Here is a 14,360-nt window from a genome sequence, read left to right as displayed (position 1 = left end):
TTTATGAGCAAAGGTTTATACCCTTGAATTTATGACAGGCAATTCTGCCCCACACAACTCTCATAGACCAGAGCACTGAGAGCTAAATGTTACACAGTGAGAGATTAAATAATTAATGCCAGAGATTCTTATTTAAATTCCCTTTCAGCACATCCTCTGCCATCCATAGAGTCCATGATTCTTCTACTTCATCTTCCAAATGCTACTCCTTCACCACTCATTGTAGCAATTGCATATGGTAGATACCCTGACAAGCTCACTTTGTAAGTGATTGCCTACCTCTTATGAGTTTTGCCTTCCTCAATCCCATTCCCATTAACCCATTGGTTAGCCAACCTCCAATTCAAGCCCCCATGCTAGCTGCCTTCAGAAATGCCTCACTCTCCTCTAGTACTGTCACTTTTTCTTTGAAAATCTCCATTATCACCCCACTGCTCATAATAAAAAGACTCTCAGCCACTCTGTCCTTAAAAGTATCTATCCCCTCCCTAACACCACCTTCCTTTCCAAAGTCCTTCAGCATGTTATTGCCTTCTGGTCCATGACCACCCAACTCCACATTTAAATCTTTCCAATCAGACTGTGAATGGGCAGTAGAATGACAGGAAGATTACAAATGACATCTGTTTTGACTCTGGGTGTGGGTCACTGTTTTATCATAATTTTCAAATTTTTTTTACCTCAAATTACATAATAAAATGCTTGGAAGGGTACACTACTGAATTTAACAGATTTTGTGTACGGATTTGAAACTCTGTAGAAAATAATTTACCAGCTACAAAATATATTTATCCTTGTAGTGCTCTGAGGGAATAGAGAGCTGTGTGAATATCTGTACCAACTTTTCATTGGCATCCAAACAGACATTAAAGATTAATACGATCAAAGATGGACTTCTCTTGGCTAACATTTACAAGTTTGAAAATAAAACTAACAAAAAGCAAGTTTATTCTGACTTTCTAAAATAATTATGAGATTTGTTTCCGGAATTGATTATATGGAAATTCCAAACTCTAAATAAATTATTGGAAGTCCAGCAAGGACAAGGTAAAACAGTGGCTCCCCACATACGCCCAACACATATCTCAAAGTGTACAAATTATTTCAGCAATTTGGGCAATGTTGTACACTGATATTTCTGTTGTCTTGTGAAGCTCATAGTAGCCTCAGTTCTGGGATTGGACTATAGAAGTGACCATGTGAGGATGTCATTGGTAGTGAAGCAGAAAGCCCAAACAGACAGCCAAATCATCTAATATCTGGCTGTTATATTCAGGGATCTCAAAGATGTTGACTGAATTAATGAACGATTGAGTGAGTGAATTAGAGTGTGAATGAGTGAGTGAGTTAGAGATGAGTGAGTGAATAGATTAGTGAGTGAGTGAGTTAAGGAGTCAGTGGGTGAGTGAGTAAGATGGGGAGCATCAGTGCGTGGGTGCATAAGTCATTGGACAAATGTGTGAATGAGTGAGCAGACGTGTGAGGTAATAAGTGAATGGATGGATAGGTGAGTGGTGAGGTGAGCGGAAGAGAGACTTTGGTGAGTGGGTAGACAGTGGTCTCAAGAAAGGTGGGAAATCAAATCTGAGAAGGTCAAAGCATCAGATATCTGGGTCAGCAGGGATGGTCAGTAACATTGGGCAGGGTGGTCAGTCTGGCAGGGATGCAACTGGGTGATGGTAGGTTGAGTTTCACTGTTAATCATTGATTTCCATCAGAGATTAAACAATATAACAGTACTAGGGTAAGTATTCAGGAAAGTACTGCCTAGTTAGCCCAAGTAGTTGACACTGAGCTTAGTGTATAACATTGACATAGTATCCCAGCACAAATCAGCCCATCAAGATTTTAAAGTTGCCACACAGTTACAGCTCAGGAGATAGAATGGGTCCTAAAGCCAAGGCAGCCACCTCAACATGTGCTGCTTGACTTCACATGGTCTGAACCAGTGACATTTTATTTATTTTAATTTGGTAGAACATTGCAATTTTTAAATCTCATTCAGTAGTGGGGGGCAAAGTGGCTCAGTGGTTAGCACTGCTGCCTCACAGCGCCAGGGACCCAGGTTCAATTCCCGGCTTGGGTGACTGTCTGTGTGGAGTTTGTGCATTCTCCACGTGTCTGGGTGGGTTTCCTCTGGGTGCTCTGGTTTCCTCCCACAATAAGACCATAAGACCATAAGACATAGGAGTGGAAGTAAGGCCATTCGGCCCATCGAGTCCACTCCGCCATTCAATCATGGCTGATGCGCATTTCAGCTCCACTTACCAGCGTTCTCCCCGTAGCCCTTAATTCCTCTAGACAACAAGAATCTATCAATCTCGGCCTTGAAGACATTTTCATTGAGTTGTAGAATCCTCATATGTTAGATCTGTCATTCCAGGGATCATCCGTGTGAATCTCCGCTGGACACGTTCCAGTGCCAGTATGTCCTTCCTGAGGTGTGGGGACCAAAACTGGACACAGTACTCCAAATGGGGCCTAACCAGAGTTTTATAAAGTCTTAGTAGTACATCTCTGCTTTTATATTCCGACCCTCTTGAGATAAGAGACAACATTGCATTCGCTTTCTTAATCACGGACTCAACCTGCATGTTTACCTTTAGAGAATCCTCGACTAGCACTCCCAGATCCCTTTGTGCTTTGGCTTTATTAATTTTCTCACCATTTAGTAAGTAGTCTATGCTTTTATTCTTTTTGCCAAAGTGCAAGACCTCGCACTTGCTCACGTTAAATTCCATCAGCCATTTCCTGGACCGCTCTCCCAACCTGTCTAGATCCTTCTGTATCCTCCCCACTTCCTCAGTACTACCTTCCTGTCCACCTAACTTCGTATCATCGGCAAACTTCGCTAGAATGCCCCCGGTTCCCTCATCCAAATCATTAATATATAATGCGGACAGCTGTGGCCCCAGCACCGAACCCTGTGGGACACCGCTCGTCACCGGCTGCCATTCTGAAAGAGAACCTTTTATCCCAACTCTCTGCCTTCTGTTAGACAGCCAATCCTCAATCCATCCCAGCAGCTCACCTCGAACACCATGGGCCCTCACCTTGCTCAGCAGCCTCCCATGTGGCACCTTATCAAAGGCCTTTTGAAAGTCTAGATAGACCACATCCACTGGGTTTCCCTGGTCTAACCTACTTGTTACCTCTTCAAAAAATTCCAACAGGTTTGTCAGGCATGACCTCCCTTTACTAAATCCATGTTGACTTGTTCTAATCAGACTCTGCTCTTCCAAGAATTTAGAAACCTCATCCTTAATGATGGATTCTAGAATTTTACCAACAACCGAGGTTAAGCTGATTGGCCTATAATTTTCCATCTTTTGCCTTGATCCACAAAGATGGGCAGGTTAGATGAATTGGCCATGGTAAATTGCCCATAATGTTGGGTGCATTGGTCAGAGGGAAATGGGTCTGGATGGGTTACTCTGCGGAGGGTTGGTGTGGACTTGTTGGGCTGAAGAGCCTGTTTCCATACTGTAGTTAATCTAATCTAATCAGTGATGGATTCTTCATGAGAACTTTTATGGTGATGTCATCAAGTCCACAAAGTTATACAGCTGAAGTAAAACCTTTCACAGGTAGACAACCTCATGATGCAAAGAGTAATTTGGCATGTCATTCCAGCTACATTTACAGAGCATGTATCTCAATAACAACTCCCCCCACCCCCTAACTCAATCCTGACTTCCTAAATTATATGTGAATCAAACAGATTTATTAATCCTTGATAGCTTTTCTTGACAGGTTTCGATCCAATTCCTTTGGAGATGTACCTAATTGTCCCAGAATTCACCAGTACACCCACTCCCATACCCGCTGTCTTTTTCTCCAAGGATTATTCCATTAATCCAATATACTGTGAGGAAGGGGGCAGCTTCAAACTACAATGATCACACATAAAGGCTTGTGAGTTTGTAATTGTATAATTGTATTCACAATCCCAACAGAAATTCTTCTTTAGGCAATATAATTGTGAGGCAGTTGGCTAAACATGTTTGAACATTAAGTATTTTGCATGTTCCACTTGAAAACGCTCACTTACTCTAACTCTACTCCACATTTTAATTTTGTTTGACTGCTTTCAAAATGTTAGTATCATTTCAAAATGGATAGTTGGGCAGTCAGTGAAAACTGCATGATGAAATTAAGTCATAGCGTTGACCTACGGTTAAGGTAATTGGTAGTTGCTATGGTCGCATTAGTGGAGTGTATTCAACATGGGGTGGAATTATTTGCCATTTGCATGGAACTAATGAATATTATGTAGGACAACTGCATCAATCATAAGTCATTTACTTTTACACAGCAAGTTGGAAAGACATTGCTGCTTTACAAAATGAAAAATTGCCAATTATGATGAAATATAGAAATTTGGGCTGTTTTTAATAGAGAAAAATGAAACCCTACCCTTCATTTAAATTTCTAGGTTGGATTGATTGAGAAAACAAATGACAATGGAATCAATGGAAATATGATAGAGCTACACATTCTTTGTTCTAGTTAGTTCCAGGCTTCTTACTGAACTTATTCCAATCTGGTTGGATCTCTTACTTTAGTCAATACTTGATTTTCATATACCCAGTTGGTTCAAATAATGTTAGAAAACATGCAATATCTTCTCAAATCTGCTCATTCAATCACTACTTTCATGGACCCTCTCTTAATCCCTGAAGCACAAATACTTTCCATAATTCTTCCAAGAAAGATGAACTTGAGTTATTTTCTAATCCTGAAACTAGTTGGCTGACGTTGTCAGGAGGCTGAAAGAACATAGCAATCCAGGTGGCATCAGGAGGTGGAGAAGTTGACATTTCAGGTGTAACCCTTCTTTGAAGAAGATATCAACTTAACATCTTACAAACCCTCCTGTTAAATTTACTCACTTACTCACCCTGTTACTCATTTGATTCTAAAAAATGAAAACACATTGTTTTTGGAATCATAGAATTATCTCGCACAGAAGGTAACCATTTTGTCCATTTGCCTATGCCAGTTCTTTGGAAAAGTTTAACTGGTAAGCCCTGCTTGTTCTCAATGGTTCTGTACAGTTTTATCTTTCTATTTATATATTATCATAATCTGAATAATCAGTTTGAAAATTCCATTAGAAAATATAGCACTGAGGGCTAGGTACTCTTAACAGTGTCCGCAAGTGCTTTCATGTACTGTGTAAATAGTCCCAGTAATGCATTGGACATCATATTGTTTACTCAACCACACTCTCTTAGTTGGCCCAGAAAGGGGGCTATCTTTCTCCATGCTATATCACTTCAAAGCTTGAAATAATCCGCATAAACAAGAATGTAGTTAGTTGTCGTACAAGGAATCCAGTTATGACGCTAGTGGTCAGGGCTATCACAAACTTAATGAGCAGCAGTGACCAGCACCATTTCTAAATGGTGCCAACTAAGATAAATTAGACTTCAAAACAAACACAGGGAAAATCAGTCCGATGGCTCAAAAGACTTCAAGATGAGGCAATACTACTGATTGCTGATGCCCCGCAAACCTCATGGCAACAGTTGACATGGAAGAATACATAAGGGAATGACACAGGCAGCATTTTAGGGCTGAAAGTACACCCTAGAACAGAAGAAACGTCCAACTCTGAGGCAGAAGTACAGGCTGCATCATGGGTCAGTGGTTGCAGAAATGGTCCCAAGCCCAAAATGAGCTTGTGAGCCAAATGGACATCAAGGATTTCACACATTAAAAACAGAAATCCCCTATACAAAAGGGAAATCCTTAATGATAAAATAATTCAGAATGAGAGTGGTCATTTAAATTGGAGCTCTGATTAGGCATTATCACCATGAGCAGAGCTGAAAAAGAATCCTAAGAGGCCCATGAGAGAAACTCATACCGAGTCACATTAAGAAACAATGGGATCAGAAATGTGATGCCAAGCAGATTTAGTTCTAGAAATGGGCCACACAGAGCACAAAATAACACACCCTGGATAAAACAATTCTTGAGGCATAGAATATCTTTCAAACTGAATAGTAAGACAGAAGCTGAACAAATAAATACATTTTTGTATATAATTTGAAGTATAGCAGATGATGTTATTGCTCATCAAGGGATAAGTGAAACATTAGACAAACATAAAAACGCATTGAAAACCTTTGACAACTTACTTTTACTCAGAACTAATAAAGTTCATGAAAGGCTGAGGTTTAAAAACAGAATGCAGGTGATTTCTAGATTAACAATCTCTACAGGTTAGTATAGAGTGATGATGAAGAAATCTAGGAGCAGAACAGATGAATCTCAAGAGATGGAGACAAAACTTGACACAGGAAATGTATGGAATCTATTAATTTCTTAAGGTAGAAAGCCACAAAAGACATTGAGATAAGCAATTGCAGGGGCAGGACAGATACCAAAAATCCTTGCCCAAATTGTGGAACAATAAAATCTCACAGGCACAAACACTCCTCAGTTTTTAAAAAATGCGACTTTTTGCTGTAAGAAAATAAATCACCTTCAGAAAGCATGCTAAAGCCAGTCACCACTAAAGAAAAGCAAAAGGGCCTAACAAAAACTAACACAAAGTGATGAATAAGACAGAAAAGTCTCCGGTAGAAAATAAAATCAATCTTTTTTTTTAAATCAATTGTGCACATCAAAGGTTTTAGCAAGAAGATATTTATATGAGTGGGTATCTCGCACATTTTAAGTGAGACACTGGACTAAGGTCCCAATATTATACACTGAGCCTTGGTTGATAAAACATTGTTTACTGCTAAAAGAAATTTAGCTATATAGTCCAGGTGGCATTGCAGTTAAAGTTAAATAAGTGTTACATAGAGAGCATCAAATGTTTATAAAGCCGTCATACACTTTACAACTGAGAATTTCCACTCCTGAACAGAAGTGCTTTATTGACCTTCAATCTCATTCAAATTGTGGAGGGGATTAAACAACAAATACTAAAAAGTTCCTTTTGAAAAGACTATCTCAATTGATTCGAAGTATTAGGAACATCAAGAAACTAAATACAGCCTTAAGCTGAAAGAAGTTTAAACACCTAAAGGACAATCATATCCCTCTCTAAAACAAACTGACAACAGAGAGATGGCACAAATGGGGTCTTTGACACAAAACAGAGTGGTCTTCACATGTAGGTAACATTCTCAAGCCTTAATGGTATTATTTGTATTTGTGTTGACCTTAAGCAATTCAACAAGGGAGCAAGGAGAGAAATTCACGCTATGTCCATTGAAGACCAGAATCTAGGTAAACTATCTGAGGGTATAGTTTTCACAAAACTTTGTAAATATTTGTTTCTGACAAGTACCATGGGATGAGCAATCAAGGGTGCTTATAGCATTTATAACTCTCTTTGCTTCAACAGATTATCATTTAGGATTGCTTCTGCTCCAGAGAAATGTTCACAAAGGGTATGAAAGATTTTACTTGTGGAGTCATACAGCACATGAATGATATGCTGATCCATGGGGAAACAGTTAAACTGTACAATCAGAGAATATGTGCTTATTTAAAACATTTACATTTTGGACCACAGAGCATAATTCAGAAGTGAATATTTTAGTCACTTCACAGTCAATTCTGTATTTGAGCATGTCAGAAGCTCACCACACACAGTCTACTTTTTGTTGTAAGGTCAAAGGTAGGGGTAGAATGACTGAGTCACTCTTGAAGATGAATTCTTAGTTATACACTGCACTGCTGAATTACAGGTCCAGCATAATCCAACACAGTACAGAACGAGCAGAGCTACTGATGGGCAGTCAGCTGAAGTCTCAGCCCCTAACCCTATCTAGGAAATTGGTGCAAGACTTATGCCTTTGTGATACGTTATAAACCTGGTGAAGCCGCCAAACAGGACTACTTGCATGACAAATAGCATAAGCAGCAAGTGATAGACAAAGTAAAGCAATCCCATAATCAATAGATCAGATCTAAGCTCTGCAATCCTGCCTTATTCAGTCATGATGGTGGTGGACAATTAAGAAGCTCACTGGAGAGGAGGAGGAGGTGGATCCACAAATGTTCCCATCTTCATTGGTGGAGGAGCCCAACACAGCAGTGCAAAAGGAAGCATTTACAACAATCTTCATGCAGAAGTGCCAAGTGGATCTATCTTGGACTTCTCCAGTGGTCTCCAGCATCACAAATGCCAGTCTTCAGCCAATTCAGTTGACTCCATAAGAAACAGTTGGAGGTCCTGGATATATTGGTTGACAGGCCCTGACAACATTCTAGCAACAATACTGAAGGCTTGTGCTCCAGAACTTGCTAATCCCCAGCCAAGCTGTTCCAGTACAGTTATAACACTGGCATCTCCCCAGTAATGTCGAAAATTGCCCAGGTATGTCCTGTACACAAAAATCATGACAAATCCAATCCAGTCAATTACTGTCCCATCTGGCTACTCTTAATCATCAGTAAAGTGATGGAAGATATCATCAACAGTTCTAACAAGCAGCACCTTCTCATCAAGTATCCACTCCCTCCACCATTGATCTTCAGTAGCAACAGTGTGTACCATCTGCAACATTCATACAGGAATTCTCCAAGGTTCCTTGGGTAGCATCTCCAAATGCACAACCACTTCCATCTAGAAGGGCAAACAAGGGTTGCAGATACATAGGAACAGCAAGTTCCAAGCCACTCAGCACCCTGAGTTGGAAGTATGTCACCGTTGCTTCAGTGTTGCTAAGTCAATATTCTGGAATTTCCTCCCTAACAATATTGTCGGTCTGCAGACAGTGCGTGGACTGCAACGGTTCAAGAAGGCAGCTCATCACCACCTTTTTAAAGCCAAATGGGAAGAGTAACAAACACAGTCAACAGTGCCCATGCCCCATGAGTGAAAACAAAAGAGTAATCCTATCACATACAGCCAGACGCACATTACAGTAAGTGTTAATATGAGATTAATCTGCCAGCTAGGAGCAGGGCAAAAGTTGAGGATCAGCAATTTGAATAGAAAGGGTATGATCATCCAAGGAGATACAAATTAATGGGGATTGAACATTGCTTTTACTTCATAGGGGCCTGTGAAAGAACAGCAGGAACAGCAGGAACCTCATCCCATCACTATTAAGGCTGAGTCATCCACAAACTATATTGGATGAACCAAATAGCAAAATTGGAAACAAAGATGACGAAAAGACTGTAGATTGACCTGCAGACTGTCCAACCTTCTATGAAAAAAACTGCCATTCTTTCAAGTGTCAACATGTTTTGGAAGAATTGCAAATCTACAGATCGTCTGAATTGTAAGATCAAAGACTGGGAGGAGATGGTAGCATTGTATTCTAAATATTTAAGCAAATGTATGACCGTAAAAGCATCTCTCACTTGGGGGTGAGAGATGTTGCATACGAGCTTGAAAGGGTTAATACTTAATTGAGTGCGATAAGCATCCCCCACGGTCACAGGGAATTTGAGCAGAGTAGAGAAGGCGCTACTGAGACAGAGCAGAGGCTCGAAGCTCCTGACATTCTCTGCAATAATGTAGGTAATAATCATGCAATCTGTATATAATTGCAGTAATGCAATAAGCTGCATATTGCTTACCTAACATGATTGTTCTAAGTTGACTAGAACGGTGACGATCCTCATGCACACAATACTCCTTTGGGTTTGAATGGAACCCACATGTATAAATCATCCTCCCCCTACCTGACAGGCACGTTAATCCAGTGTTCTACCTGATGGGAAGGCTGCCAGTGTTCTTGCCTGCTGGAAATGGAGTTAATCATGACAATGGGTGAAGTGGCATATTACCATATAGTTCACCATATAAGCGTTTGAACCAGCAGAGGGTGAGGAAGGTCTATCCACTCAGAACTTAATTCCTGTGCTGCAGGAATATCATGGGATCTCCCGGATGTCAATTGGCTTGATTATCCTCCCCTCTCCACCACCTTCCCCATCGCTTTTCAGGAACGGCTGTTCATTAGAGGGATGTTAGTTCAGTTCTTGGCTTGGCCACTGGATGGCAGTAAAGTGCTTTGAACACAACTGCCTCTGTTGTGAGACAGATGGGGTAAAATCCAAAAACAAATGTAGTTTAAGAATTACTGGTGTCTAGGTTATCTCATCTAAAAGGCAAATTTAGTTTCTGAATATATAAAAAAGAAGAAATACTTTATATCATTTTACAGCGGTAACCATGTCTTCAAAAACTGAGCCACTGAGCTTTGGAATTCCTCCCCTACAAGGGATCACAGAATCCCTAAAGTGTGGAAGCAGACAATTTGAATCCACATTGACCCTCTGAAGAGCATCCCACCTAGACCCATTCCATTACCCGATCCCTGTAACCCCACGTTTTCCATGGCTAATCCACCCAACCTGAACTTCTCTGAACACCATGGCAAATTCAAGTAATCTGCACATCTTTGGACTGTGGAAGGAAAGCCACACAGACATGGGGAGAATGTGCAAACTCCACACAGGCAGTCACCTGAGGCTGGAATCGAACCTAGTGCCTGGTGCTGTGTGGCAGCAGTGCTAACCACTGAGCCATCTTCTTCGGCTTTCCAGCTCCCTCTCCCACTTTGAGACCACTCCACTAAAATCTACCTCTTTGACCAATCTATAGACTATCTGTCCCAGCTGTGTCTCAGGAGTCAATGAATATTTGATCACATTTCTCTTGGGATGTGCCTTGGGATAGTTGACTATGTCAAAGTTATTTGTAGTCAGGGAAACTGATGCTATGCTTATATTTTTAAATAAAGAAGTTGAATACAAGGAGAGGGAGAGACAGAGACAGCGAGACGGAGACAGAGAGACAGAGAGAGACAGAGAGACAGAGACAGAGAGAGCGAGAGACAGAGGGAGAGTACCTGGTGGGAGCTCCATGCTTGTTTGTCGGTCCAGTCCTTGGAGTTTCGGATATACCACCACTGAATCTCCAGTGAGTAGGATGGTGAACCACTGCCCCTAAAAGCACAGGCCATCTCCACATCCTGCCCAGCTCTGGCTGAGACATCATGAGGGACCTCAGTAAACAGAGCTGTAAGGAAGAAATCAAACTACAGTCAGCAGGCAGTCTTTAGCTTTTTCACTTTGAGACTACAGCTTGGAAATTACTGCTGGGGTTTAGAGGGTTGCTCAAAGCATTCACAGTACACCCTTTTAACCACTATTTCAGTAGAAGTAAAGTCAATTGTTTATCATCTTCAGTGAAATATCACATAGAAGACCATCATCCCAATGCTACAAGTTCACATTTAGCATTTAATCCAGAGCTAACAATTTGCCCTGACCATACCTGCTGTATTCAATAGATGCACATGATCAATTTGATTTACTTTTCCTTGTGTAAATCAGAATTATGATAACATCATCTCTACTTTTATCAATATTGCTGCAGTCAAGAAAACAACAGTTGAATTACATTGAAGAGAAGATTTAATGTCAGAGCAGAGTTAGACACATGAAGATACAGGATTTAAGGATATCAAACTTAGGCTGCTGACAATTCTCTCCATCAAGTACAAGTGAGTGCATAGGTCAGAGAAGGGTATTTGTGTGGAATTCAAGCAACTCCAATTGAAGACACTTTTAACGATACCAGCTGGATTATTGTCTACAGTTATGGGTGCCACTGTTATGTTAAGTATGTGAATACTTTGGAAGAAGTGCAAAAGTGATTTATAACAATGGTTCCAGAGTTCAGAATCTTTTATTCCAAGGAAAGATTGAAAATGCTGGGATTGTTCTCCTGGGAGAGAAGATTAAGAGGAGACCTGATAGAGGTTTTAAAAATTAGTGGATGGGGCAGAGTGGTTGGGGTCAGAGCGGATCTTGCTCAGAAAAGGAACAAGAACAAGAGGATATAGATTTAAAAAGTGATGTGTGAAAAAAAGCAAGGGTGATGTGAGGGAAAACATTTTCGCTCAGCAAGTAGATAGGGTATGGAATGCACTGCCTGTGTTGGAGGCAGGTATAATCGAGGCTTTCAAGAGGACAGTGATTTAATGTGCAATGGTCTGTAGACATAGTGAGAGATTGGTGCTATGTAATGAAGCTTCTTTAATGAGCTGGAGTGACATGATGGGTTGGATGGTCTCCTTCTGTTCCATAACAATTTTTCGATTCTAAATTTTTTTTAAAGCTAGACACTCCACACTTCAATGAACACTCTTCAATTCAGCTGACAGAAACACAGAAACACCCAGGATGTTTTTCCAGGACAGGTCAGTTCCTCAATTTAACAATGAACGTTGACTGCTTGAGTTTGCAATTACAGCAAGCTATTGCAGCAAACAGTGGCAAAGTGACAGACTAGTGACTTTGGATGTAGTGCATTGGAGTGGAGAGCTTTTGATTGACTGTACCTTCTTTTTCATTTTCATTATTGGAATTGTTAAATTAATTTAAATTGATTTGAGGGTGAAATTGGCCTTACCAAATTTGCAGCTGAAATCCAGATGTGGTACCAGTTAGGTTGCCTATTTGCACTCAGCTCCTGTATTTCTGTTTGGACCTTGTAGTAAACTCCTGCTTGCAAAACACACCTTTTGAACTAGTCTTGTTAGCTTGGAAAATACAGGTCCAAACAGCATTAAAAATTGGCATAATGTCCCATCAGATCAGTCTCGGCAACATCAACACATTTCCATGGGGCTAGGGTCATAGCGCAACACAGCCCTTCCAACCCGACCATACAAACATAGCCAGTGTCGGATTGGAGATACTATGCCAGTTGGGTATGTTCCAAGCCTTTAGAAGGTAGCGAAGGGACTTTCATTTTAAATTTAGCAATGCTAGTTCTGACCTTCTGATTACTGGATGACTACAATCGATGAGACTAATTGATGCTAATTAAATCTGCTTCTTTCATGTTGACATACAACTAAAACTTTCTTAAGTTGAGGTAAAAGTGGCATAATGGCTTAAGATGGTGTGATCTAAAGTTGCACTTTAATAAGCAAAATTTCCTCTAGAACCGTGCATATACAAACTGCAAAATAAAGGTCATTTATTTTATTGACTTTTTAAATTTTTTAAAAAATAATTTATTCATGGAATGTGGGCATCGCTGACTAGCCAGCATTTATTTCCCATTCCTGGTTGCTCGAGAGGTTGGTGAGGAGCTCCTTCTTGAGTTGCTGCAGTCCACCAGCTATTTGGTACACATCACAATATCACAGAGTACATACAAAGAACTGTGGAAGTGATGGATCTCAGAAGAATGATAAGTAGCTGCTAGGAAAAAGTGCCACCATAGAACATAGACTCCAACATGACCATCAGGCTGAATAATTGTTCCATACTGTAAATGCATCTTTCCAGCCTGGCATACTAAACTCTGAACATTAAAATTAAACTGAAGGAAATGTTTATCTCAGCTGATGGTGATACTGGACAAGCCAAACTCCAAGTGAGACCTTGCTTGATAGGCCATAAGTCTTACTTTTGCAATTTGTACACCATGGTGGTCAGGTACAAAATACTTTCACAAGAGTTTGCCAATGTCCTTTTAACAAGAGTAAAGAATCACACATAAAAGTTAAAAATAGGATTATTTCATATTATATAAGACCTATTTGAAATGATCTAATTACGAATATTCAAAAACAAAAATCAACCATTTTCCCCTCAACAATAACCTCACAGAAACTTCAACATCAGAGATTGGGCACCATGGTTCCACCTTAAAGTACCTTGTTCATTTGGCAAGACTGTTACTGGTTTCTACAGATTTCTTCACACTGACTTATAAACACTTTGAGGGCAATCTAAATCAAAACTAAACTATGTCTCTCCACTTAACACAAATGATATAGAAACACAAATCCACGTTAAATTCTACATCATATTATCCATTTTAGAACCAGAGTTTCAAATAATGATACATCAAGAACACTCATTGGAATTATTACATTCTCAGTTCTGATTTAACATAAAGCATGATGCCTGCAAAATATAACACAAAATATAGCTGCCTACAAATTCAAATCAGAAACATCAGTATCAAATATTGTTTGCAAATAATTCCACACAATCTTGGTGCAGTATGGTCCAGAATTATTTGTCACTTTTCACTGTTTATGTTCCCCTCCATTACAATTAGATATCATGTAGCTAATTTAATAAAGCCACCACCAAATTGGAGAGAAAGGACACTAAAATCAACATTGCAGACTTATTTATGACCAGCACTTTTTTTTGCCCTTCAATTTGTGCCCCTCAGATGTTCAGTTTTCTGCTAGTTCATTAGTCAGGCTGCTCCATTCGAGTTTATTGATGTTTGTCAGGAAGTTCACCTTGGCCCTTGGCAAAACACTCAAACCTTTTCAAGCTTTTATTTACAGTCAATTCCTCAAATTAAATGCGCTAGTTTCCATTAGTAGGACTCTGCG

General features: G+C 40.0%; 1 protein-coding gene across 1 annotated transcript in view; it reads right to left on the bottom strand.

The window, feature by feature from the left end:
• LOC122560026 (V-set and transmembrane domain-containing protein 2-like protein) overlaps positions 1 to 14,360 on the bottom strand; it is a 77,379-nt gene that overhangs the window by 22,293 nt on the left and 40,726 nt on the right. The window contains exon 2 of the mRNA XM_043710186.1: positions 10,836 to 11,005. Within this exon, the coding sequence (XP_043566121.1) occupies positions 10,836 to 11,005 (170 nt within the window). The remainder of the gene's footprint in view (positions 1 to 10,835; positions 11,006 to 14,360) is intronic.

This window comes from Chiloscyllium plagiosum, chromosome 20, assembly GCF_004010195.1.
Source record: "Chiloscyllium plagiosum isolate BGI_BamShark_2017 chromosome 20, ASM401019v2, whole genome shotgun sequence".
Lineage (NCBI taxonomy): Eukaryota > Metazoa > Chordata > Chondrichthyes > Orectolobiformes > Hemiscylliidae > Chiloscyllium > Chiloscyllium plagiosum.
Note: the sequence above shows the minus strand (reverse complement) of the source record. Positions and strands in the feature narration are given on the sequence as shown.